Here is a 27347-nt window from a genome sequence, read left to right on the forward strand (position 1 = left end):
AGCTAGAGGATTCCAGAGAGCATTCCTCTTGGGGAAGGTGTTGGCCTTGACATCCACACACCCTGCTGGCTTTCACCAGTGGAACTCAAAAAATCAGAGATCTGGGTGTTTGCTGCAGCTCCCTTCACACAACATCAAAACCAGCACAACATAGAGTTCATTGAAAATACACTGAGAATTTAGGGTCCAAGAGTGCTGAATTACAATTCCAGAATGTCTGGTTTTATTCCTGATGCATCTGTAGTATCATCTCTGCAGCCTTACTGAGTTTATGTGCCAATTTCCACAGGTAAAGTGGGATAGAAATTCCTCCCTCCTGCTTTTTCGTACCATTCTTAAGACATCAGAGCCTCAAACTGTATGTGCTTCACTAGTGCAAAGCAAGGGATATTTATTGTGTATTCTGAGAGCTCTGTGACTGGTATGAATGCAAAGCCACAGACATGGAGAAGTTTGCAGACATGTCAAAATCCTTTATACCCATTTATATTCTGAAGTGAATTATTTCTTTGCCTGCTGAGGATATTTTTTTTCAGCGTTTCTTTTTGCTGCAGGAAATAAATGCTAATGCTGACTTTCCATCTGGTGGATATAAAGGTAGATCCTGCTGTAGCAACCACCTTTGGAAAGTGAGATTTGGGCTGAATCTGAAAGGAAAAGCATCACTGCAACAGCATTCCCAAGAGACAGCAAGACAACCTTGTCCAAATCTGTGCCTTTCCTTTATCTAAAGCTGCAGAAAAATTAGTATTAAAGCACAAGCACATGGTCTGAGATGTGGAACTGCTTCTGTATAAAAAACTCTCCAGTTTGGAAAAGAAATGGCTGAGGGAGAGTATAAAAGAGATAAATGAAGTTAAGTGTGGCCTGGAGAAGACTGAAAGAAAAGACCACCCATTTCTTATACCATACAAGCTGCAGAGCAGTCAGACCCTGCTCCCCTCACAGAATGTGGAACCTGCCCCTCTTCTGCAACACCCTACATGTGATTTAAGAGAAATTCATGAAAGCTATTGTCAAGGGGAGCAAAAAATAGGTTTGTATTTTGATTTTTCAGTGCTCAGAGCACACAGGGCTCTGAACAGGCTTGAAACAGCCTTTGAAAGCTCTGGAGTGCCAGCAGCACATCTGGGAGCAGCCCAGATCAGTCAATGCTCAGCCTTGTGCTGCCCCCAGCCCCCAGCCTGCAGGGTTTGATTTTGGGTCCAGCTGTCAGCACCTCCTCCAGGAAGGTGGGGCTGAAGGCACTGATAGCACACGCCCAGGCAGGGATCTGGTGGTGACGAGGGAGGTGACACCTGCCACCAGCCTCGTCTGCCCAAGTGAGAACAGCACATTTTGCTGTCAGGCCGAAGGGAACATATTTTCATAGGCATCCCTCCAACTTGTGTATAATTGCCTGCAAGTGGGAATTGGAAGAGGCCTGCATTTGGAGAACTCTGAGCAGTGAAAAGAGGCTGCATCTGTACTGAATTCAAGGCAGTGAAATTCAGTGTAAATATGATTACTCGATTTTTTAAAATTTTGTATTGTTTACTATAAACATTATTTAACTATTGTGCACAATATTTGTGAGATAGCTCATTAAACTCTGTTGCTTTAGCTTCAGCAACTTCCCCAGTAAAAGCTGAGAAGGGCCAAAGTGAAAAACTACCCTCTAAATGTAAGCAGTTTTGAAAAACAAACAAGTTTAGCAATCTGGACTAATTAGGAACATTACTGGCTCCAAGTGAAGGAGCAGAATAGTATTAAATCTGGTAGCTTAACTGTACCTGTTCAATATTCATTAGCACAAATTTCTTGGAGAAAAGTCTGCTGCATTAATTAGGACTTTGAATCCCAAGCACAGTTGATAATATGTTTATTTAAATCCTTATAATTCTTATGTGCTATTCCAGCCTTGTCTCTTTTTATCTGTCTCTAGGCCAAAACCTACTTCAGTGGTTCAATGTGGAGAAGATTCCTCCTCAAACAAGAAAAGAACTGAACAGACCAACATTTTATTTCAGTTTGACTTGATTTAATTGCAACAATGAAATAAATAATAGAATTTTGGAATGGTTTGGGTTGGAAAGGACCTAAAAGCTCATCTTGTTCCACCCCCTGCCATGGGCAGGACACCTTCCACTAGCCCAGGTGGCTCCAACCCCCGTCCAGTCTGGCCTCACAGGGAACAATTCCTTCCTAATATCCCATCCATCCCTGCCCTCTGCCTGTCTTGGCACTGCAGGCCCTTGTAAGAAGTCCCTCTCTGACTTCAGGGTTATTGGTTCTCTGTCCTTCAGAACTCCACAAAGCCTCCCAGAAACACAGCACAAACACTGTACCTATTTTCAGAGCTTGGTGACTCAAGGCCTAAAAGAAAATACTATTTTTCTTCTGATGCAGGAAAATGACACAATGAAAGCAGGGCAATTCTGATGGCATCCAATAAAGGACATTTCCAAGCACCCCCCACCCAGTGACCCAGGGACAGCACCTGACAGGTGTCTGTGTGTGTGCACATGTGAGTCAGACACAGCAGCCTGGCTTCCTGCAGTGCCTTTATAAATATTCATCAGTGGACATCTCTACATCCACGCCCACCCCAAAAGCCAGACTTGCTGTTTAAAAGCACTCCTTACATCAATATGTGAGCATTGCTGCTCCTCAGGGATGACTTAAAATTAGTCTGGAGCATTAGCACTGTGTTAGTGAGAACCTCCCTGCTGTCAAAGCTGCTTGTCTTGCACAACCCCCCGACACAGCCCTCTGAGGCAAAGCAAAGCCAAGCCAAGCCCTGGTTCAGGAGCAGGGCTCCCGGGAGGTCACACACCTGTAATTGTGGAACCAGTTGATCACGGTGCTGGTTTTCAAGTTGAGCTGCGTGGCGAGTTCCTCAATGGTTTTTGGTGATGGGTATGGCTTTTGCTGGTAGGCTCGTTTGAGAGCTTCTTTCTCCTCTGGTGCCAGCACCACCCTGGGCTTCTTGAGCTGGTGCTGGGGCTGGGGGCTGGCGCCCTGGCTGTAGTCGATGCCGGCGGCCGAGGACTCGCAGGACTGGCTGTCGCTGACGGAGCTGTGCCGCCGCTTCATGTAGGCTGAAAGAGAAGCAGCCTGGATCAGCCCTGCTGAGGGCACATCAGACCAATGGATCAGGGATAAACACAGAATGGCAGCTGGGAGGTGCAGGATGGGAAGGATGGGGCGCCACCAGAGACCAAAGGCAGGGAGGGTGCAAGAGGCAGGAGAAGAAAAGAGGGTAAATCAGCTGGAAACCTGCCAGAGTTTTCTGCCTTTACAATGAACGTGGGACACGGATGACAGGGTTCAGATCACATGAATCATTTCAGATTCACTCCTTGGAGAGGAGTGAACTCCCACGTAAGGCCCTGAATGTGAAGCTGTGCTTCACTGTGACTGAAAGGGGTTTGGTGGTTACAACACTTCAGGTGTGCACGGAGGTGTCTCTGGCATTAAGGAAAATATGACTGTGGAAGTGGAGCTGCAGCATTCCCAGCCTGCCTTCCCAAGCCATCCCAACACACGAGGGCGCCTGGAGCCTGGAGATGCCAGGGATGCACGAGCAGGCGTTTGCTGCCTTTCCCTACAGCTCTCTGCTGTGCCAGTGACAGGTTAGGAAAGAAAACCAGCCCCCAGCACCCTCCTCCCCGACACAAAGCTCCTGCCAAAACACAGACACTTTTAAGAAAGCTCTCCCTGCACTGATGGGCTCGGTGAGGCTGATGGCAGGAGCCTGTGATCCTGCCACTGACCTTCCTCCCTGCCTGGGAGTGAATTATCCTGGCAAATTCCTCAAGGAAAGAGTCCCAGCAAAGGCTGTCACTGACTTGATTGATTTACACTGGGCATGGAGAGGTGGGATTTACTGCACCTGGCAGTATCATGCACAAGCATTGCTAATGAGGGGGCTGAAAACAGCAAATACAGATGAATCTTGTCAATAAAATATTTAATGGCCTGTTAAATACCTTCTAGATATTTAAGAGTTTATGTATTCAAGAGCTATAGTTTGATAACCTCGGGTATTAAGTTCCAGATTACACCAGCCTGACATCAATCCAGGAGGCATTAAATGTCCAGGAGCCAGGAGCTCTGGCTGGAGCCAGGGACACTGTGGGGCCAGTCACACTGGTCAGCAACCAAATTCTTCAAAAATTCAATTTTTCTCTCCCCCCAGCTCTGCCTTCAGGCTGAGGCTGCACAATGAATAAAAAATCAAATCAACTGCAATGTTCAAACTCCAGCCAATGTCTCCTGGCAGGGCTCCCTCCAGGACTGGCTGGGTTTTCTGGCTCCAGTGGGTTCCAGCATCCTGTCCTCTCCATGGTGCCTCCAGTGGCACCTCTGGCACTGTGGCTTTGCTATCATGGAAGTGAATTCTGAACACACTCTGTAACCTTTGGGGGTATCTGCATGGCCCACATTTTGTTTTTCCTGAATATGACAGATTACCTGTGGATTGCCTACTGTGTAAGATCACTGATATGGAACACAACGTGAGTTGCTCGTGATCCATCACTCTGACGTGATACAGTCCTGCACACATTTGAAATAACCATAAAAAACAAAGTGTTTTGTTTTTTTAATAAATCTCCTTTATAAGTCCACCTATTTAAGTTGCTCCAAAAAAAATCTGCATTATTTCAAGGTGACCCATTGGCCTTATTTTTACAGCCTTCAAGGAACTGCTACAACCTTCAACCATGGAATTAATCATTCCAGCAAGATAATCTCATATTTCTATAAGGTGTTTAATCTCAAAACTCCTTCCTGGGTGTTATTTCCAACTTGCATTGACATGCAAACTACAGCCAAGGCTCTTTTGTTTCCTTGCACAGCAGAACCAAGAGGTTGGAGGACAACATCCATCACCTCAGCAAGGGGCAGCAGCTCCAAGAAGGCCACAGACAAAACAGAACCTGGCATGGGAGATGTGAGAGGTGCTCAGACCACCTCTAACTGGAGTTTCTGGAATTTGGTCAGATGACTGAGTCAGCAGGAGACATGCAGGGATCAGGATGGGCTGGATTTCTGTCTCCTCTCCAAAGGATGGGATTTCTGGTAGGGCAGAGCTCCTGACTTAAACAGCAAAGGACAATTCAGAGCTGTGAGAGCTTGAGGAAAAATGTCATTCCTTCCTCTGCTCCTGTAACCTCACACTGGGATCACAAAAGGTGCACTGGCTGAGCTGGGTTGCTCTCATGTGAATGGAACAAGTTATATAAAAGTACATGTTTCATTGAAATATAAATAAAGAGGAGGATGTCCCACTGTTCTGTCAGAGCAATTGTTTTCTGGAGGACAGTCTGTTATCAGGACAAATTTCCACTGGGCCAAAGGCAGAACTAGGACTCAGACTTCAGGCTTTAATGCTGGTCTCTGGAAACTTAGATGACATTTTTAAAAGCTTTTCCATTTTAATTTTTATTTTTTAACATATGTGCTGCATGCAGACAACGTAAGGAGATCATTCAGCACATGTGCAGTGACTGCAACGCTCAAACTGGAATCCAAGTTGCACACTTTATTTTTGCATAAGTTTGATTTTTGTCTGTGACCAGTCTCTACTTCTCAGGAGACATATGAAAGAGAAGAAAACCCAGCTGTAATTTGGGCAAAGGTCTGGATCTGGGTCTGAGGCTGTTACACCTTTCCCTCCCAGCATCCACGTGTCCCTCTGGGAAGAGTCCCCAGCATGTGCCAGCTATGGATGCCACAGACACCAGCTGCCCACTGAGATAAAACAGAGCCTCTTTTAATATAATTTTTATCTTGTGTGGTATTGAACAGGATTATTAAAAAAGTGAAATAATGGGGAAATAAAGAGAATTCAATTTTCTTCTGACACCAAAGCTGTTCTGTGAGGAGTGTGATGCTCCAGCAGCCCAACACCCCAGAGGTTATGAGAAGAATGAATTCTTCCAAGGCAGGAAAGGTGTGCAGAATGTCTCAGCCAGGTGAGCATGAACCCCCAGCTCCCTCCAAAGAGGGTGGTTAATGTACATTGAAAATTTTCAGAACCTCTTAAAAGGGACATTTATAGCACAAACTTTAGGTGGTGGAACAGAAAAAAAAAGAGATATGCAGCTCACCTTTATCATAATTATTAATTTACTCCCTTAATAAAATGTGGCACAGAAATAATTGATAATAATGTTTCACTGGAAGCAGACCCAGTCACATTGTTCTTTAGCTGACATTAGCTGAAGGGAAAGTTAAATTCTTAATGTGGCTCTGAGCAATTTAAAAGGTTAAATTACAGGATCCTTACCTGCATGAAAGGATTCTGCAGAAAATACAGGGTTGAATTCACTTTAGAGTGCTCTGCTGTGAGGACAGCACTTGCACAGTTCAGGAGCTCAGTGCAGAGTCTCAATGATTTATGGCCTTATCTCTATTCAGATGCCATCTACAGACCATATGTATTGCTCACTATTTGATAAGAATCCAGTTTAGAAAATAGTTTTGAAAGGATATTGTCAGTACTACTTTTAAATTATTTTTATTTTATTTTGCTGCATTATGGGCAATATTCTCTGTGAGGCTATAAAAATCCAGCTAGTTGACAATTTTATTCCTGCCATGTTTCTAATACAGCAAAACCCCTCACGATTCCCTTTGGTTTACAGTTGTAAGTGGGAAACCCAAGTGGGTTTTGCTCCCCGTGGAAGATCATACATGATTTGTGCTAAGATACTGCACTGCTTTATATTATACTGGTTACTGTGACAAGGGTTTGAATTTCTTCTTAAAAGCCTCCAAGACTGTAATTTTCCCAGAAGCTCCTGCACTGCAATTTTAAATATAATCACCAAGTTCTTGATCAAATGTGTAAATGCTTTCAGAACATCAGTCAACAGCAGAGCTTTCAGTGCACACGATTAATGATGTCTGTGCTAATATCATTAAGGGGTAGCTCCAGAGATGTATATATCATTAATTAGTTAACTGCTGATAATGGCAGCCCACGAGTCTCTCTTGTAAAATCACATGAACATACTAAAAACAGGGCTCTGAATAACCACTGGGTTTTAGTGATGAATTTAAAATTGAGAGAGTTGAAGAAATTTGCAGGATGTACTCCCTACTAAGATATCCAGTAGCAACTCAGATCACACACGTCCATCCCCATGGCCCTGTTTTATGTGACCATAACACACACATTTTATTGTATTAACACAATCACCTTCCCCTTCCCCATAAAGGCCACAAATACCATTATTATGCAATAGCCTTTTATAAAGGCTGCATTTCTGCATTTTTCTCTCCTCCCAGCAACCATCAGTGCAGGACTGGCAAGGAGCTTTCCCAGGAATCAATGCACTGTTCTTCCAGCCCAACATCTGTGACCAGCTGCAGCACTATTAACTAACAACCCAAAGCCAGCTCCCAAACTCACATTTCTCATTTGGTAAGGCAAATTATCAGTGATACACCAGGGCCTATAGGAGAAAACAGCAATGATTCCCCAGCAGCTGCTGAATATTTTGGGTTTGGGGTTGGCTTTTTGTTGTGTGTTTGTTTTCTTTTTATTTCGAGATGTATCTGCTTGAACAAGCACCACATAAAAGCTCCAAAAAAAGCTGTGGTGAAGTCCTTTTGCATAACCCTCATAACACTGGATCAATGCTGCCTCTCCACTATTTCTGGAGGGCTATAAAAGCCAGGCTGATGACAGGAAGGCGTGAGTCAGCACTCTGCTCCCCGTTACCTTTTTTCTCCATGCGCTTCATATCCATCAGCTTCTCCACGTTGTTGGGATCGTTGAGCCACAGCTGCATGCGGACAAAGGGCTCCCTTCCCTTCAGACTCAGCTTGTGCCAGGGCTTGGGGCGAGCCAGCAGGTCTGAGACAGAGCCTTGTGTCAGCCCCAGGATTGTCTCCCCGAACAAACGCTGACCTAATGCGAAATGGAGAAGCGCATGAATTGGCTCGGCCGAGACACGGGCAAGAACACGAGATCACTGCTCAATTATTCCTACTTCAGAACTGCTTCCAAACCCAGAAGAAACGTTTAGGAGAATAAATGCTCTGCCCCCCACTAGAAGGGTAAATATTGAGCTTTAGTTTAATCCTCAGGATCTGCCTGGGATAAAGGGAGGAGTTTGACACGTTTGGGGAGCGGGACCTTACAGTGAAACAGCGTGCAAAAAATAAAATTAGGAGAGGAAAAATAAACTGAACTTCTAGCTAAGCAGGCAACTAGTGAGAGCAGTGAGGCTACTTAGCTCTTATGCAGGAGGGCAGTGCCACAGCTTTGTTCCAAGAGGGCAATCCAAACATTTCCAGCAATCAGTGAACCAAGAGCAATGGAACCTCCCCTTTCAGCAATGGCCATATAAATGTCCTCACAGAAACATGTAAGGAATTTCTGTGCTGTATTATCTGTGGGGATCCAACAGGGTCTTACCCACTAGAGATAATCAGAAATTGCAATACAACTTTTGTTTTACAATCTCTAGTTTAGAATGCTTAATTTTAGTTCTCTTACAAAATGCTGTCATCTGGCAGGGTAAAATCTGCAAATGCTTTACAGTGTACAGTGTTCATATGTGCATTGCTGACAATGATTTTATATGGGAAAGATCTAACTTATCAAGGACTGGGGGAAATGCCTGTGCAGCTCAAACCCAACCACACAGCTGGTTTTCTAACCCCCTTCACTTCAGTGTTCTTCCTCAGCTGAACTGCCTTGATACCAACTTCTGCTCCAGGAGAGAGCCTGGAGTCACCTGAGGCATCAGAATTTAAGATACAAGTGCTGCTGTCATGGAATTTCAAGGTAACTTGAAGATCTTTCCATAACCCCCAAATTTGGGCCTGATCTGCAGCTTTTGAGTGCCCTCACTAACACACAACAGAACATTCTCACTTCATATCCCAAGCATTCGTAGCCACTGGTAACCAACAGATCCCTGAGGGACAATGGGGATGAGTGGGGGCTTCTGACCCCACAGCCCTGCAGGACAAGCCCTGCAAAAGCACCAAGAGCTCTTGGTCTCTTCACAGCCTTCCCTGATCCTGACACAGAGCTCATGGCAAATATCTGCTCTACAGACCCATCCCCTGTGCTTAACTCCAAAATTCTCCTCCTCCTTCCCTTTAAAAACATCCCAACACTTTTGCCCTGGTGGTTTTTTGTTTGTTTTTTGCCTGTATGGGTGGGAGAGGGAATATGGGACCAGTCAGAAGCTGCAGAACATCCCACTCAGATGTGTGGGGCAGGTGGGTTTGCAAAGCTTTCAGAGGAAGCAGCTGAGATAATGAGAAGCAGAGAGGGGAAAGTAGAACAGGGTTTAACATGACAGTCTGCTAATAAGCTCCAAAATTAACCCTGAAAACAGTTCTTACAGACTGAACAAAAACCTACATTCAGAATTCACTCAAGTTCCTGAGTAATAAGTGATTTTCCACTACCTTCAGTATCAGGAAAATCAGACAAAAGAGGTAATTCAGGGGCAATTTTATCAATTTTATCTTTATGTTGTTATCACATGTATTGCTGGGGTAACTTGCTCCCTGTTTGTATTTAAAAACATCAGCAAGGCCTTATCCATTTCCCTGTAAACCTGCCAGCTACTAGCAAGATAACACAGCTACTTTAAAAATCTGTTATTGTGTTGCCACATGAACAGGAATTTGGGCACAGATTTGCAAAAGGATTGGGAATGAGCAGTGCTGGCAATGCTGCTGAAGGAAATGAACCTCAACCTACAGCCTAAAAATTAAAAATGCAAATGTGGAAGGAGGTAACATCGTGTTCTCTAGGTGTTAAGAACAAAGCTAAAGATGTTTGTGTTGTTTATTTCATGTCAGGATATGGCAGGACAGCAGAAAACACCTGAAAGACTCCCAAGCTAAGGGGGAAGGTGTCAGAAATCATCCTCAGGAGGTAGCAGGTGTATCACGCTCCATCCTCATCACAGCACTATTAATAACAGGAATATTTTTAAGCACAGGTTTCCTAAAACTCCTCCCATCCTTCATGCCTGTTCCCACTGATGTAGATCCTAATGGATAAAACTGTGGTGGTTTCTCATGGATAGTCTTGGCCCTTCCTACAAAATGCCCAATATCCGCTATCCTCAAGCAGCTGAGTGCATCTGCTTCCCTCTGGGAGTTCCAGCAGGGAATCACTGAGGATGATCTGACATTTGGGGCTCAGAACATCAGCAACATCTCAGTGTGAACACTGCCAGCATGGTGTGCTGAACCACAGAACCTTCAGAGAATGGTCTGGGTTGGAAGGGACCTTAAAGATCACTCAGTTCCAATTCCTAGTGAAAGGAACACCTTCCACTCTCCAAACTGCTCCAAGCCCTGTCCAGCCTCACCTTGGACACTTTCAGGGATGGAACAGCCACAGCTGCTCTGGGCATCCTGTGCTGGGACCTGCCCACCCTCACAGGGAAGAATTCCTTCCTAACATCCCATCTGAACCTGCTCTGCTTCACTTTGAAGCCATTCCCCTGGTGATGGGAGGAGAGACCTGCCCAGTTCAGCCTGAATTGCTCTGTACAACTGTGGTCCTCACTGGCTGGTGGCACTGGGACTCCTCAGCCACCACCAGTTGCCTGTGACAGGTTCACAAGGTCCAGTGGCCTAAACCAGAGAAACCTGTGCACCAGAAAACCTGGTGCACTAGCACACTGAGGGCACAAAAGGAGACATTGAAACTGGTTCCACACCTAATGCAGAGTTTGGGGCACATTTCCTGGCTCTTCTGCTGCTTTTTAGGCTTGTCAGCCACACTGTAGGAAAACAAAAATCATGGGAAATAAAAAAGACTAAGTAAAAATGGCATCAAAGCAAATGTAAACAAAAATACTTTTTTTTTTTTTTCTTTTCTTTTTTCTTTTTCAAACCTCTCTGGAACACCAGAGCAGGTACAGCACTCAACAGCATTTTGCCCAAAAACCAAGGGCTTGGATCTACAAACCCTTACCATGATTTTGGCCTTTATCTCTATGTTATCTCCACTGAACAAGCAACCACCATCTGCCCAAGCCAAATGCAGGGACAAGGAATTCTGGTGGGCTCAGTGGAACACAATCTCATGCAGGGTATGTCAGTGATCAGGACCATTTCCTTTTTTTTTCCCCAAATTATGTTAAATGAGAACTTGGGATCTCCCCCATCTCAGTATTTTACCCCTTAAAAAAAATTTAAGACAATAACATGTTATGTGTCTAGATGAAAAAAGTCCTCACTAAAATAGAGGAGTTTTTACTTCTACAGTCATCATCTTCACATGATATGGATAAAATTCTTCTCACATAAGTAACATCATTAGTCTAAATCTAAACTTTTGGTGCTATTTGTAGTGATATTTCTGGAGAGCACCAGACATTCCCCTGAATCCCCAATGCAGGTGGGATGAAGCCCTTGCTAAGACCCAGAAGCTGGAGCAGGTAACACTGGGACAGCCTTGCTGCCCTCCTGCCAGAGCCCTCAAAGGATCCCATAAATATCCCAAAGCCTTGTGAGGGAAGCAAGGGTTAAAGACATGAAGAACCAGTGACTTAGAGGCATAGTGACAGTACTAATGTGCATTTCCCATACTCACATCAGATTATTCCCTGTGACTATTCCCAACAGTCCTGACACTGAATTCAACAGCCAAAAACCCATCTGTAGGCAAAAGCAGCCTCAGCTTTGCACATCTCTGACTGAGTGGCCCTGTACACTTATCTCATCTAAACCCCAGCTGAGTCTGGATGTTCTCTCCCAGCTCTGCAGGACACTGTGCTCCTGCTTGTGTGCACCTCCCTCTACTTCACCCAAAATGGGCCTGGAATTTGCAGGTGTGGGGGAAACAGCCTTTCCCAAGGGGAGATCTCACTGGCTCTGGGGTTCTGGGGGTCCTGGCAGCCTGCTGGACTCTGTTCTGGGAGATGGGAACAGTGCCTGGCAGCTGAGCCAGGAGCAGAGCTCAGGAAGAACAAGGGTGGGATGACATTTGAAGTAGAGTGTGACAATCTGAAAGGAGTTTTCTACCAGGTATCTTTTTATCAAATTAGAGTCAAACCCAGGCATTCTCATACAACCTCCTGTAGCTAACAATAAAAGCATGAACACTTACACAGGATTTTGGTCAAGAAATGAGAATAAAGCCATTTACCAAGATTGTTGTCCGTGAGCACTTCCTTGACCCTCTTGGTGATGCCATAGGTGTCCAGCTCAGGGGACATGGCCACCAGCTCCTGGATGCTGAGTGCTGAGTGGCCTGAGAGTGGCAGAGGGGTGGTGGATTGGGATTCAGATGCAGGTGGCTCGCTGGATTCCTGGGATTTGCCATCCTTACTCGTCTCTATGGCAGGACAGGGCTGCTGTACCAACTCAGTCAGGCTTTTCACTGATTCACTGGAACTCATGGGAGATTCAGGAGCAGGACTGCAACTGGCAGAAGTCTTTGGAGTACTTTCTGTAATTAAAAAAAAGAGAAAAAAGTCCCCACTTTAGCATAATTGTAATGTTTTGATTGCAGGATATTTAACTTTCCTCCTCATTTATATTCTACCTACTTAAAGAAATGCCTAAGTATGCAAAATGCTACTTGCTATGACTTGGGTACTAAAAAGCCTCTTTTTAAAAACAAAAATTATTTTCTAATTTTATCTTGAGTCGTCTCTGATTTCTTATAAAGACAAGATGTACAAATACAAATAAAAATCAGGAAAAACTGAAGTGCAATAGTCTGTAAGTTTGCACGCAATTTCCTTGGTCAGGAAATCTCAGTTTTGATTGCCACAACATTTTCATATAAGGATGGCTTTAAAACTACCATTCTAGACTGGTTTAAACCTCCTTCTGTGACTTTTAAGAAACTCACTCAGCCACTATTTTGTTCTGTCAATGAGGGATTTTCTACAACTGATACAACTCTCTATCTTGAGAGTGTTATTGATTTCATTTTGTTTCTTATCACACACATCACATTTTTGCAATTCTCTTTGTCCAGAAATAACAAGATTAAAATACAGTTTGTAATTATGTTGTATTAATTAAAGTGTTTGAGAATCCAACATAAAGATAGCGAGTGGATCAGGAGACACCCAAATCTGTAATTGTGACACTTGGTTTAAAAGAAAGCTTTCCCAATCTGTTAATTTGCCAACAACAATAGGTTCTGTACAAAATGTTGTTTTCCCCCAATAAATTTATCTCTCACAGAACGTACTGACTGAGGTTATTCAGAGATTCCAGACATCTGAGGGTACAGGCTGAGCCTTTTTAAAAGCAACAACACACAGGCAACGTGCTTTACAAGAATAATTCAGGAGATAAGGAGCACAGGATTTCTCCATCCACAGTTTTTCCCATTTCTGTGGGGCTGTCTCCTCCTCCTTGCTCCCACCCATTCTGTGCCAGGGTTAATGACATGGATTCCAGCCTCACATCCCTGGGTTTGGCTCCAGCTGGAGGAAGCTGGCAGAGCTCTCAGCTGCACCAGGAGGAGACCAGACCCCATCCAAGCCCAGCCCCTCCAACAGAGCCCAGAGCTTGCTGAGCCCTGTGGTGCCACCACAGAGGATTCTCCAGGCTCCATCAGGCAATGGCTGCCAGCAAACCTCCCTGGTTTTTGAGTTTGTTATCCAGAATATTGTCAGATCACTCCAGAGCAGGCAGCCTGTGTAGCCTGGAGACATATCCCAAATGCTGAAGGAAAATATCAGCACAGGAAAATTCAGGTCCAAATGGAGCAGAGTGCAGAGGATAATGGTGTTTGTTGTTCAGGGTCCTGGAGCTTCCCTGACACACTCACTTGAAGCTGCTCTCTCAAACCTAAAAATCTGACTTTTCCCATAGTGCTTCTATGTGAGATGCAGAAGAGGCAGACAGAAAGGAAAGTGAGGTGCATGTAAATCATTAAGGTAAAGGGGACCCTAAAAATCCTACTTGTTTTCTCTGCTCACCCTGGGTCATCATATAAGCGAACAGAAACCCTGAGAAATGTTATTTCTGTACCAGGAGCAGCAAAGGAATCATACTGTAAATTTGCCCTGATTCACCCATGCGAGGGACCAATTTGGCAGATCATCCATCTTGTTCACTGTACACTGTCAGGGATGGCATGAATTCCTTACATGATAAACAGATTTCTTCTCAGGTCTGTGTCCTTTAACCCACAGCAAGGTCAAAATTATGGCTGCCTAGCTAATAAACTGCACAGCACTCGTCCAACTTCCCTCTAATTTTGTCCCTTGTGCCAGCTTATACAAATCTTACTGAATAACTAGAGCAGCTGCAAATTTCCTGTACAATTCCTCATCCGTGCACGGTGAGCCACACGCACACACAGAGCACAGGGGAAAAAAAGAAAAGACAAAATAATAAAAAAAAACCCCACAAAAACCAAACCAAACCCAACCACACAGGACTAAACAAAAGCATTTCCTAATGCCTCCTTCTCCCTCTCCTTTGCCTGCCCAGACTAATTATGAACACAACAAAGGTAATCTGTGTTATCATCTATCACTGAGATGCTCTCTGTTGCTCACATATTAGCTTATTTATTTTTTATATCGCTTACCAAGAGCTTACTTGAATTTAATTTTTAAGACCAATCTGCTGCTCATTTACTCCAAAAGGTGGGATTATCAGAATCTAATTTTGGAAGGCAGTACAGATGACAAACTGCTTTTTTTTCCCCCACCAAAAGGCAAGTGTACAGTGATTTCAGGCGAGGCATTATGTACATGTACTACAAATAACTCAAAATATGTTCCCCATTCATTTTTAGCATTTTTCCCTTCTGGAAAAACATTTTCAAGATCACATAAATATTTGAGGAAAAGATCCATTATTTGGGAAAGTAAATTCAATAATCAAATAATGCAAACATTTCCCGTTAATCTACTTAAAAAATTAAATAGACATTTAGAGTACAAGTGACTGCTGACAGAACAAAGGGGAAAATTGACTGTATTCACTATTCCAGATTTAACTGTCAATCCACAGCCATTTCGCATGTTTTATGAAATAATTTGTCTGTATTCATTTCTCTCAAGTTCCTCACAAGACAAAGACATAAATTCAGGATATCTGAAAAATATACATTAAGATTTCCAAAGCAGCAATTGAACATTTCCAATGAAAACAATACATTGAAAGCTTATTTCTTTAAAACCTGCTCTGCTTTTTTAACCCCAGACTGCTCTGAAGAATAACACTAACTTAAGAGCAATCCAATTTCTTAAAAGTAATATTCACTGGATGTTTTCACTTTTGTGTTTAAGGAGCAAAGGACCATTTTGGAAATATAAACATAAAGCTGCATTACAGAACAACCTGCCAACTCCATGGCCACTATTTATTGATTAAATGACTTCAATAAATTCCAGGGAAACTTCGCTATACCAAAGGGTTTTGCTTTCTAACAGCCTGCACCAAATTTAAGATGTGAAGTAAAAGCCCCAAAGCTTCAAAAATGAGGTGATGGAAGAGCTGGTGGTACCCTGAGCTTACAGAGGCTGAAGGAAACAGTGTGTCCCTAAAAATCACTTTATGGGAAGATGGTGACTATTAGACCCCACATGTGATGAAAACACAGCTAAACATGACAGTTTTAAATGATCAAAAACCCCATGTAACTCCTGCACAGTTACAGGTTGGTGTTGACAAATATTAAAGATGCAAAGACAGAAAAAATGAACATAAATCATCCAAACTTTTCAAGGTGTAAGTAAAACTGAGTCATGAAAGGGCAAAGGTTCTACCAGCACTTTTTACATTATTAATTCAAAATATAGTCTGGGGTGCAAGGAAGTTAAGCCCTTCCAAGCAATTTTAAGGAGCACATTCAAATATGCAGCATGGAAAATAAAAATCAAAAATGCAAATGAAGTACTAGAAGTGATTTCTGCAGAAATGGGCCAGCAAGCTGGAACGTTTGGCAAGTGGAATTGGGCCCCATTCATGGCCAAGACATGAAGAGAACCAAAGAGCAGCACAGATAACACAGCTCAGAGTGATGCTCCTGCACTGAAGGGGAGCTCCCAGGCTTTGGAGGCAAAGGTGTCTCCAGAAAGACAAACACACCTGATTCAGTCTGCCAGCACAGATATCCCTGCCTGGGGACATGTCACTCCTGGAAGAGCACATGGGACTTACTCTTAGGTCAGGAAATTCTTCCCTTCCTTTTTTTTACAATACTAGAGAGGGACGCACAGTCTAAAATGAAGACATATAAATGAGTGGAAACAAAGTTAACATTACACAAATATCTCTCTTTTCTTTTAAAATACCATTTCCTCAATATAAAATTGCTGCTTGAATGACCACCTAACTGGAACAAACCCCCAAACCATCATCACAACCTCCCCTTTCCCTTCCCACCCCTTAGTAGCTATCTGGTAAGAAAATAAACTAACTTTGCAAACAATTCAGCAAATAGAGGTCTGAGTATTTTACAAACCTGGTTGAGAGCCATAAAAAACTAACCCTGCCTTAATTACACAAAAACAGAAAATCTTTTGTGGTCTTGCATTCCTTGGCACAATGGATGAATCCAAACGCTGCTCTGGTCCCACCCATCCCCTGCACCTTCCCCACAGCATCTGCCATGAAGTGTTTCAGAAACGTGAGGAAGTCTGAAATCTGAATTCTGGTCGCAGTTCGTTAATTAAATGTGGTTTTCCTGAACTCCACATTTTCTTATTCTTCTCCAAGACTTCCCACCCCATGGTGGGGTCAGGTCCCCAGTACTGCATCCTGGGACCTCAGCTGCTTATGATCCCACTGATAGCCTGGAAATCACCTGAGAACATTCCCCCAGCACAGTCTCAGCCTGACACCTCCCTCTGCAAGGTCTGCTCTGCCATGTGGAGAGTCCCTGCAGGGAGTGAGGAATGCCAGGCTGTGCAGGGCTCCTCTCCCACAGCTCTCCCAGGTCTGCAGGAACCCAGCAGTCAGGGACATTTGGAACTGCAGGGCACTGCTCAAGAGGGACCATTTCTGTGATGTCCTGGAACTCATCCCAAGCCCACAGGATGCATCCAACAGGGCCCTCTGTGCTGGAGCACAGCTCAGATCCACAGCACTCTTCAGCTGGAGGCTCCTGAAGCTCAGGACATCTCAGATGCACAGACCTGCAGGTACCACCTGCTCCAGGCTCCCCAGAAGATCTGAGACATCTACAGGACCTGGCACCAGTGCTGGATGCATCCCCTCCAAGGAGGCATTCAGATGACAGAGCAGTGTTGAGACACAGATGAGGTTTCACCAGTCCCAGAGGCATCACATCTGCCAGCACAGACACATTCCTCCACTGTAGCTTCTCCTGTGCATTTTGAGAGCTGCAGGTTTGCTGCTTTTGCTCAGACCCTGCCTCACCTCTGACTTTGCATCCACTTGTAAATCCAGAGTTTAAACAAGAGCATCTGAATCTGGGAGCATAAACCACAAGCTCACCCTCAGTCTCTCCTCTCACCACATCTGCCCATCCTTAGAGACACCCTGTACTCCTGCAGCTGCTGGGAGAGAAACCTGTCCAAGCCTTGCTGCTAACACAGCCTTAGCTAATAAACTGCAAAAGGACTCCTGGGGAACGAGGTAAGAACATGGTGAAGTTGAGGAAGACCATGCAAAACACAGAAGGTATTCAGGGGCCTCTAAAAGGATTATGAAAAATATTATATTCTAAAGACAGCAGGCAGACAACAGCTGCCTTAAGTTTCAGAGGGAAGTGGATTGAAAAAATGGATCCACTATAATTTTCAGAGACAAATCTCTGTAGTTTATCTGATCCACTATTTAAATTTCAATACACAGTCCTCTATCTGCAGTAATAATAACCTAAATTCCATTTAGTGTTCATTTGAGCAGTCAGGATAAAGTCATTTCTTATTATCTCCCCACTGTGTAAAAAACAGCTTGAAGGTAGGAAGTCAGCAAGCATTTTCACCAAAAAGTAATTATTGTAAGTGACATTTTTACTGCTGGCATGCCATAAGGCGAACTGTGCATTTGGAAGGACAAGTTGCTAAAACAAAATGACAGGGTACTCTGTGACATTCTGACGAGAACCCAAACATGATTTCACTGGCTCTTGCTTTGATGCACCACTTTTCCCAGTGTCCAAAGCTCAGGCTGCAGGTTTGTGCCAAATCAGCCCCAGTTGTTTTCTGAGGAACCAGGGAATGGGCAGATCCCATGGGAGCCAGGAGCATCCCGGGCTCTGCTTGCTCCCAGATCAGCACATCAGTGGGCAAGATGAAAACAGACAAATGTGGACAGCAGATTTCTCAGCAACCTCTTAAAAGAGCATTTGCTACTTCAGGGCTGCATTTACCTCCTTGTGCAGATGAGTTAATGGACAACAACAGGCCTGGCAGGTTGCCTGAGATCAAAGTGTCTCACACTTGGACTGGATTAGTTTCTTTTCTGAGGCTGCCCATTCTACCCAATTTGAAGACCAAAACCTGGTGAATGCTGCCCTGAGAATCATGGCCTGATCACACACAGCTGATCAACATCCCCAGGACAGCTCTGGTATTCAGCTTCCCAGGTGTGAACATTTCAGGGAGAGATTTCTTCCCCCAACCTTCTATTTGATTTTACCTTTAGCTATGACTGCCTTTGCACTGTCTTATCAGAGAATCACAGAATGATTTGGGTTAGGAGGGACCTTAAATCTCATCTGGCTCCACCCCCTGCCATGGGCAGGGACACCTTCCACTATGCCAGGTTGCTGGCCTTGGACACTGCCAGGGATGAGAAGAAATTAGCATTCTAAAGTCAATCTTTTAAAGCACCATAATAGCAACTCTCCTCACTAACAGTGAGTGCAGCACAAGCCTGAACTACGTAATAAAGCTGAGCAGCACTTGTGGGAGAGCACTGCAACACATCCCTCTTCTGACTAATTAAAGAAAATACCCGTGAAAGTGCCTTCTCCCAGGTAGTGCTTTTGGTGGATTTACTCTGAGTGAGTGAACCTTGCCTAGTCACAATTTGCAAATTAATGTGGCTCATGAAAATATGATCCTCCCTAGAGTTATAAACTCCCCCAGTTCTGTGCAGGGAGTGCACACAGCTCCCTGCAGTTTGCATCCATAATGTCAAATACGTAGGTATGTGCAGTTAGTTGTGAGCAGAGTGGAGTTGCCACCACTCTGACTGTGGAGAATTTGTTTGTTTGCTTCATAAAAGTTGTAACTTTGGGGGAAATGTTATTTTGGGCCTTGGCTCAGAGGGAGATTTTATGAGGATGGGGGGAGAGATCAAAGGAAAAACCCCTTTAGAAAAGCGTGCAGATGTATGTGTGTCTGCACGGAAAGGGGAGGAACCAGCTTTGGTTAACTCTGCAATTACTGGGGCAACATAAAAACAAAGGTTCCCACTCTGCATATGAGTACATGTTAAGTGTCAGGAGCACATAAAACTGAATAATCAGGGCAGATGTTAGAATTACCTGAAAAAACTGCTTGTGAGTATTGCTGAAGGGATCACATGGTATTGCTGCAATTTAAGTCGTATTTTCAATTGTTTGAGCTTTGTGCCTCTATTAAAAAAATGTGTTTTCAACTCTGGAGAGCAGAAGGAGCTGGGGAAACCAGATGAAGTTGAGAAAAGAGCACGTAAAACAGGAGCTGGTGATAGTCTCATGAGCAGAGATTTACAGCTGGATGTTCAAAAGCACTTGGAGAAGTTGGGCAACCAATTCTCCCTTCACAAACCTGAAGTCACAAACAGCTCTGAGTTTTAGAAATCCCACTGTTGTGCCCAAAGCTACACCAAGAACTGTTTTAAGGCTACATAAAGTGAAACCATCAGATTCCACTGAGTTAGGAGGACTGGGGAGGACAGGCTGCTCCCAAGGATGTTTGGAATTTTGTGCAGGAAGATATAACTGGAGTCCATCAGTTAAGTGAAATTTCTTCTGAGATCTGACTTTGGAGCAGACACACCAAGCCCTGACACAACCACACCCCAGGAAAAAACCCTCAGAGAAGAAGGATTAAGGGACATTTTTGCAATAGCCTGGGGGGAAGATGAGGCCTCTGTAACCCTAGGCACTACTTCACAATAAAACACAGGGAAAAAAAGGGGAAACTTCAGAATTTTTTGGCTAGATTTAGACACACAGTTGAAAACATCAGAGCAATGCCCAGAACAGCCCCAAATCATCCTATGATTCTATGATTCCTGAACCAAAAGTGGGGTTTTGGCATGGAAAAGTGAATTATAATTTTTTGGTTTTATAGATCACCCGTAACCAATAGAAAAACCCTTTCTAAAAATACACCATATTTTAAATTAGGTGATTAATGGCAGAATCATGGCTGCTTTAAAAGACATTGCACTACCCTGCCAACCTTTACTTAATATTCAGATTTTTTTTGTGTTTCTGTAACTTAGCAAGATATCAATATTTAGAAATAACTGCTGGAAAATATTTTCAATAACCTTATTATTAAACCAGCTTGTGTGCAGACGCTTTATTAAGGATTTTCTGAATGCTAAAACAAATATGTCATGGAAGCAATCAATCAAGATGCCACAACCCCACAGTGTTATATTTTTAGTATAATCAAGACAAACACTGCACAATACCTTCTGGAAAACAGAGTGAGAGCCTCCAGGAGGAGGCTCTGCTGCAGTTTATGGTGTCTTTGTTGACTTGCTGGCCTTGTGATTTGATGTGTTAAACCAACTTGCTTGAATGTGACACCAATTTTATGGCTGTTTGTTGTCCTCCTGTGTCAGGAGCGTGAGTGTGAAGGTATTTCCACACCCTCCTTTGAGGTTTGAACCTGGTGTGTGCTCCTGAGCAGAGGCAGCAGCAGGATGCATATGTGCACTGTGCACTGCATTTAGAGATCTCCCCCACTAAGCAGAGTGGACATTCCCTGGCCAGGGGCAATGGCCATGCAGGATGGATCCCAGGCTAATGACTGCCCTCCCTCCTTCCTTCCTTCCTTCCCAACACAGAAATCCCATCTCCCTCCCACCCTGAGCACAGGGTGTGACCCTGAGCAGTGCTGCACTAAACTCCCTCCTTTTTGGAGGAGTGCTGAGGAAAGTGCTGAAACAAAATGACATTTACGTTGTACGCAACAATATTATAAAAGCTATTAAGGTACATTATTTTACACATCCTCATAATCTCTCCATACTGCTTTACTTAATTTGTGATAAAATTGTTGAGAAAGGGTACTTAATGTAGGACAGTCAGTAAAAGTAATTTATCATCTTCCCGCTTCGGTGCTCACGTTATCAGCGAACTCATTTTCTGCATTCATCATGCAATCAGCCTATTATTTGCATATTAATCAGGCAGTGGACCATGAAAGAGCTGCATCCCAGCCAAATGCTGCACTATCTCAGGAGGAACACTCAGTAATTATCATACATCAGTGTTATGATGTGGTAATTGATTATAACATCTTTCTGTTGCCCCTGGGGAGTCCCACTGCTAACCCAGCTTCAGGCATTCTGTGCAGATTTTTCTCTGAAAATTAGAGAAACCATTGCTGTCCTTTTATTAATGTTTTTACCTTTACAATAGACAGCTCTCTGAGCATTTCCAAGGTACTTTTGCCTTTTCCTTTCTTTTTTATTTTATTTATTTTATTTTTTTTAAATTAAACCTTCATTAGGGAAAACACCTGTCTTGGATCAAAAAAAGTAAAAAAAATATAAAAAAATAACCAATCACCTGAATCAGACACCCCCAGAAAAACCCAGTTGGGCTCATTCATGTTCACCCTCTCTCTTTCAAGGTCTGCTGGCTTTTTTAGGTGCTGGTGTTGCTTATATAATGCCCTTCCCCATCAAACACAACAAAATGTTGCAACTTCAATAGACAGTAATTGCAAAGTTCACATAAAGGCAGTTAAGTTGCTTTATTTAGGTGCCAAATGAGAGGCTAATTTTGGTCCTCTCCTAAAGGACAAATGAAACATCTGCCAGTTCAAACTTGCACTATTTTTAGGACCCAAGCTCCAGAGGGGTAAAGCAGAGAAACAAACACTAACCACAGCTGTGGTTACACCGTGGTCAATCTCACACCTCCTTGGTGTGGGAGCCCATCCCTGCACCACCCCAGCATCCTTGGAAAGCAGCAAGAGAAGGGGAGATGGCTCTGGAGATGGGACCAGGAGGGACCACCTCATGCCAGAAACCAGAGAAGGATGCTTTTACAAGGGATGGAGGGACAGCACAATGGGGGAATGGCTTCCCAGTGCCAGAGGGCAGGGATGGGTGGGACACTGGGGAGGAATTGTTCCCTGTGAGGGTGGGCAGGCACTGGCACAGGGTGCCCAGAGAAGCAGTGGCTGCCCCTGGATCCCTGGAAATGTTCCAGGTCAGGTAGGACAAGGCTTGGAGCAAACTGGGGTAGGGGAAGGTGTCCCTGCCCATAGCTGGGGTGGGACTGGATGGGCTCTAAGGTCCCTCCTAACCCAAATCATTGTGATTCTGTGACAAGTTGCCATCACCAGTATCTTTGACAAGTATAAATACTGAACATGTACTATCAGGCCTTTTTTATATTTCTTGTTGTAATTGTACTTTCTCCTTTCATTGGCCTTTTAATTTGCTATCTTTCTCTTTTCACTTTTATTTAAATTTGATCTCAAATCCACTTTGCTTCGTTTTCAATGCAAGTTGCATTTCTCATCAGATTTAAAATAATCACTAGGTTCTCTCATTTGCTGTTTCTCTGGAAGGTTGTTGGCAAGTTAAAAAACCCTCCAACAGGCATCAAATGAAGTGAGACAAATTCATAAGTTTCTCTCACACCCTAATGTAAAGGACAGGCTGGAAGACTTAGAAGACATTAATTTTCTGGTAATATTCTGTTTTTTCATCTTGGGAATGATTTGCTATCAAGCAATATGTAACTCTATAATCAGAACAGGCTGTTTATTTCCCTGTTTCAGAGCTGCTGGCTGAAGAGCATTTCCATCCCCATTATAAGATGGAAATAACAACCTGCACATTTGGTACTCACACACCTTTTTCCCAGTATTTTGGGAGGAAAGTAACCCATTATCTGTTCTTTGAATTGAAAGCAAGGCAATTTTCTCCCAGTGGAGGAGCATTTGGTAATTTGCTGAGCAGCAGTTGTGCTGCCCAGGGAGGGCTGAGGGTACCGTGCCCATCTCCATCCCACCAGTGGCCACGGGGCTGGACTTGCAGCCCCCTCCTTTTCCCACCAGCAACCAAAAGACCAACAGGAGCTTCTGCCAGCTGCCAGAGTTTTCCATCCCCAGCAGAAAATCATCTGCTCCCTTTGGAGAAGTGCTTGTGCAGCTGCCAGCCCAGGGGGACAGAACGTGGCTGTCACCCCGGCTGCTGACCCTGCCCGGAGCTGCTCGGCCTCTCTCTGTGTCTGTGCTGCTCCAGGAGTTTGGGATTTGCCTTTCCCATCTCTCAGCTCCTCGTTTTCCACCCAGCCCCTCTGTGCTCTGGCAGAGGGGAGGGGTGTGGGCCCCTCCCCAGGGGAGGCTGTGCCTCTCCCAGTGCGCACGCACAGGGAAGGAAAATGCTGGTAATTAATGAAATGAAGTAATAAGTACTGAAATGAACAACAGTGGAATTTACAGAGCTCCACTAGCCAGTGGCCATGGTTTCTCTCCCTAACTACACCCCTTTTTAGCAATTCTCAGGCCAACTGCTACTCTGTGAACTACCTGAGAAGCCTGAGGCAATAATGGTCAGGAAAGTTTCTTTTTTCACACAGCTTAAACAACATTTTCATTTATTAATTCTGCTCTTTGAAAAGAAAGACTTTAAGGATAAGGCATTGCTGTGCCTGGCTCAGTGCTGCTGCAGAACCACACTTGAACTCCTTGCTTGGGGATCCCACACAAGGAGGATTGAGCGTCAAGGACCCACATTCCCAAATTAACCACAGAAATTAAACATAGCTGCAGCTTGACTGGGTAACTTCTCCAAAATGAATTCTAGAAGTCCATAACTGGCACTTTGGAGTGAATTACATTTGCCTTCAGAATCCAGCACAGGTCTCCTCTTTGCTGTGTAACACAAACGCTGTAATTGAGTCACAAGGAGTATCTGCCTAGAAAAAAATATTCACTCCCTGATTTTGTATTTCAGCTTAGCTCTTCTGGAACAGCAAAGCTGTAACCACAGTGAGGATGGAGTTGTCTCCTGCAAATTTAATCCCTGGGTGGTTCCATGGGCAGAGAAGAATACATCCAGGAGAGGATTTCCCCACAAATACTATTTGCAAAGCATCACTGATGGAAAAGGAGCAGTGGGAGGCAGCCTGGGCAGGACAGGAGCTGATGGCCAGGAGTCAGAGCCAATGCTGTGCTCAGAATCAACCTGAGGCACTGACCTCATGCTGCATTCCCAGGTCCCAGTGAGGTGCCTTGACAGCCATTCTCCTGGTTTTATAGATACCAGAAAGGCTGCCAGGGAGGTTTTCATGGTCCAAATGTCAGGGAAATGGCACAGAAGATGAGCACACACGTTACAGACAGACTACAACAGCTGCCCTTCTGAGGAGCCAGCTGATATCCTATGGTTTGAAATCAAGACAGCCACAGACAACTGCTCCTGAGTACACCCCAAACCACACAGAAAGAATGGGGAAACTTCACCAGGATGTGCCAGGCTGCTCCAGGGATAAGCTCAAAGGTAACTCTTTGGCTGACATAGTTGTTCAGCTCTGAACTTTAAAACCACATTTGCACCTAGCACAAAAGGCCACAACTTTCCTAAGTCCAAGACTCAATAACTGGTCATCAAACACAAAACATCTCTGCAAGGAATTCCTGCAGTCTGCTGTCTGAGCCATGTGATCTCCCTTCTCTTCCATTTCACAGACTACATTAACCACAAACATTTCATGTCATACATTTTTATTAACCTGGAATGCCAGCAAATGACTGCAAAACCATCTCTCTCTCTCTCTCTGTTTTTTTTTTTTTTGATTCAACAACAAAAACCAGCTCCAATTTGGGAAGGTCTGCCAGCATCACTGCACCAATCACTTTGGTGATGTCACAGTGTAAGGATTCAGCTCTCCCTGTGCTAATCCCAGCTGTGCTCTGGAACACCATTGGACAGCTCTGCCCACTCAAATCAACCAGACCAATGCAAGAAAAGATGATAAAACACAGGAAGATGGGGTAAGAGCCTCTCCTTTGCCACCACAAGGCTACTACATACATCAGGATGGTATTCCTGAATTTGGGCTGCCAGCCTGAAACACTCTCTCTCCCTACTTTGTTTCTCCCAGAGTAGCCAACGTGACAGAATTCTCCTGGTATCAGAAAAATTGGAATATCCACCCAGCACACAGTTAACTACCTGCCCACTCAGCAGCTTCTGCAAATGTTACAGGAATCTGTATGACATAAATAAAAACACACGGGATACCTGGCTTTGCCACCACACCCCAATCTCTGTTAATATCATAACGACACTGAACCATCCTGAGGTTTTTCCAATTTGTGCTCCCAAGGGATGACAAGAAGTAATCTCCCCATTGTTACTAACACTTTATTTTGAAAAGGAAGCTTTCATGCATATTTTAGTTGATCTAAATACAGTAGATCTCGCGTTTTTAAATCACCAGATAATATGCAATTATCTCAAGCTAGATTCTGATTTTGAAACAAGCTCTAATTAGCTCCCCACTTTATGCTGCTATAATCCTTTCTTCAACTCCCATGAGTGTTACTATTGCTAAGCAGCATGAGGTTAGGAATGATGGATGATACCCAGAAAGGAAGACAAACAAAAGGGAAATTCAAAATCCCCTGAGATCACCCGCAGCTGTATCGGCAAATGAAGATTTCCACATTAGGTCATAAGACGACCCTTGCAGAAACACACACCAAAAAGGCACGTCTTCTTCCCACTGAGTATTTGCAAGCCTTTAATGTAGTGTATAGAGAGTGTATGTCCTTCACAGAGGATAAAGAAAAAAAGTGAATGTAAAAATTCAGCTTTCCTGCGAGCAGCCGTGGAATCAACAGCACCAAAAAGGAAACTCTGTCTCGATCTCCTGTAGATACCCAGCACAAACCCCCAAAATAAAACCAACTAATAAAAGCTGTGCACAGTACAAGTATTTAGAAAAATATCTGAGCCTTCTCCTGGCACATGGCAACTGTTCAAACCCACCCTGGCTCCCATCAGCAGTAATGCAACTAAATAAGGGCCAAATTCATCATGAGAAAATGCTGATGCAGTTGGGTGACACTAATTCAACTTTTTTTTCCATGTGATTTGGTCCATGCTTTTGACACATAAATCATTAAAAAGGCAGATTTACCCAAGGGCATTAGAGCATTTAGGTGGAAAGAAATACACAGAAAAATGTTAGAAAAGGCACAGCAATACTATTTTTGACCACCTAGGGTACAGACAGCATTTTTGTGTAAAACATGTTCCCTGAAACTTGCACAAAAGCACAAAGCCTTGAGGAAAGCTCACAGGCAGAAAATACAGGTATATACCTTGCTGTCATTTTGGTACAGGCTGTTTTTTATAGAATTCACAAATACAGCTTCCAAAGAAGAAAACCAAGCTTGGCTTCTCTTTGCTATCTCAACATATATATAAATATATATGAAATATATATATGTTTATCCATTCATTATATGAAACACTGATGGGCCCATCTGTCCACACGTGAAAATGGAAAATTACTGGACAAAAAGTGAGATTGTCATGAATGAGGTGTTAATCAAAACCTTGTGATCTAGAAGTGTAACTAACTGGGTCAGAAATCCAGAAAATCTTGCTAGTTTAATAGAACAGAGCCAAACAGTAATGAAAATATTCCCAGTTAATAAAAGTTTGAGTCGTTACTATGCATGTTGACACTCTGTACACTGAAGACCTTCTTGGCAAAGCACTCAGGAGCCACTGAGTGTATTAGTTTAATTTCACTTCTTTCCCTTCATGCATTCAACAAGTTCCAAGCCAATTATATTACATGGAAAAGGCTCCAGACCTTTCCTCGTTTCAAAATTGTTCTGATTAATTTCTGTTTTAAAATTACAAGTATGCAACCTTCTCTGCCTTGATTTTCCTGGGAAATGTCTCAGAAGACCAGAAAATTGGAGCTGTCTCTCTCTTTTTTTTTTCTTCTCCTTGCCCTGGAGTGATGGATCTTTCACAAATGCATAATTATTATTACCTTTTCCAAACTGTTTGCTGCATTTTTAATTACAGAACAGCTGCTAATAAAAGGAAATTACCAAACTGCCCTTCCTCATTCAAATAACTTGGTTTTTGCTCTTTTGTTCTGCCTGGTGTCACAACCTTCCTTATTCCTTCACAGAGAAAGGCACCACAAAAAGAACATTTTGTACAACAATTCTATTTTTAATCCTCTGAGAGGAGGTAGAAAAGGG

The 27347-nt window shown here is 43.7% G+C and overlaps 1 protein-coding gene across 8 annotated transcripts in view; it reads right to left on the minus strand.

Moving 5' to 3' along the window:
• The window catches only part of CUX1 (cut like homeobox 1), a 263931-nt gene that overhangs the window by 34176 nt on the left and 202408 nt on the right, over positions 1-27347 (minus strand). For 7 of the 8 annotated variants that reach the window (XM_056506371.1, XM_056506363.1, XM_056506366.1 and 4 more), the window contains 3 exons: positions 12125-12427; positions 7715-7903; positions 2816-3080 (listed from right to left, as the gene is read on the minus strand). The exons of the other annotated variant lie outside the window; for it this stretch is intronic. In XM_056506371.1, coding sequence (XP_056362346.1) covers positions 2816-3080; positions 7715-7903; positions 12125-12427 — 757 coding nt within the window. The remainder of the gene's footprint in view (positions 1-2815; positions 3081-7714; positions 7904-12124; positions 12428-27347) is intronic. 8 annotated transcript variants of the gene reach the window in all.

This window comes from Oenanthe melanoleuca, chromosome 19, assembly GCF_029582105.1.
Source record: "Oenanthe melanoleuca isolate GR-GAL-2019-014 chromosome 19, OMel1.0, whole genome shotgun sequence".
Classification (NCBI taxonomy): Eukaryota; Metazoa; Chordata; class Aves; order Passeriformes; family Muscicapidae; genus Oenanthe; species Oenanthe melanoleuca.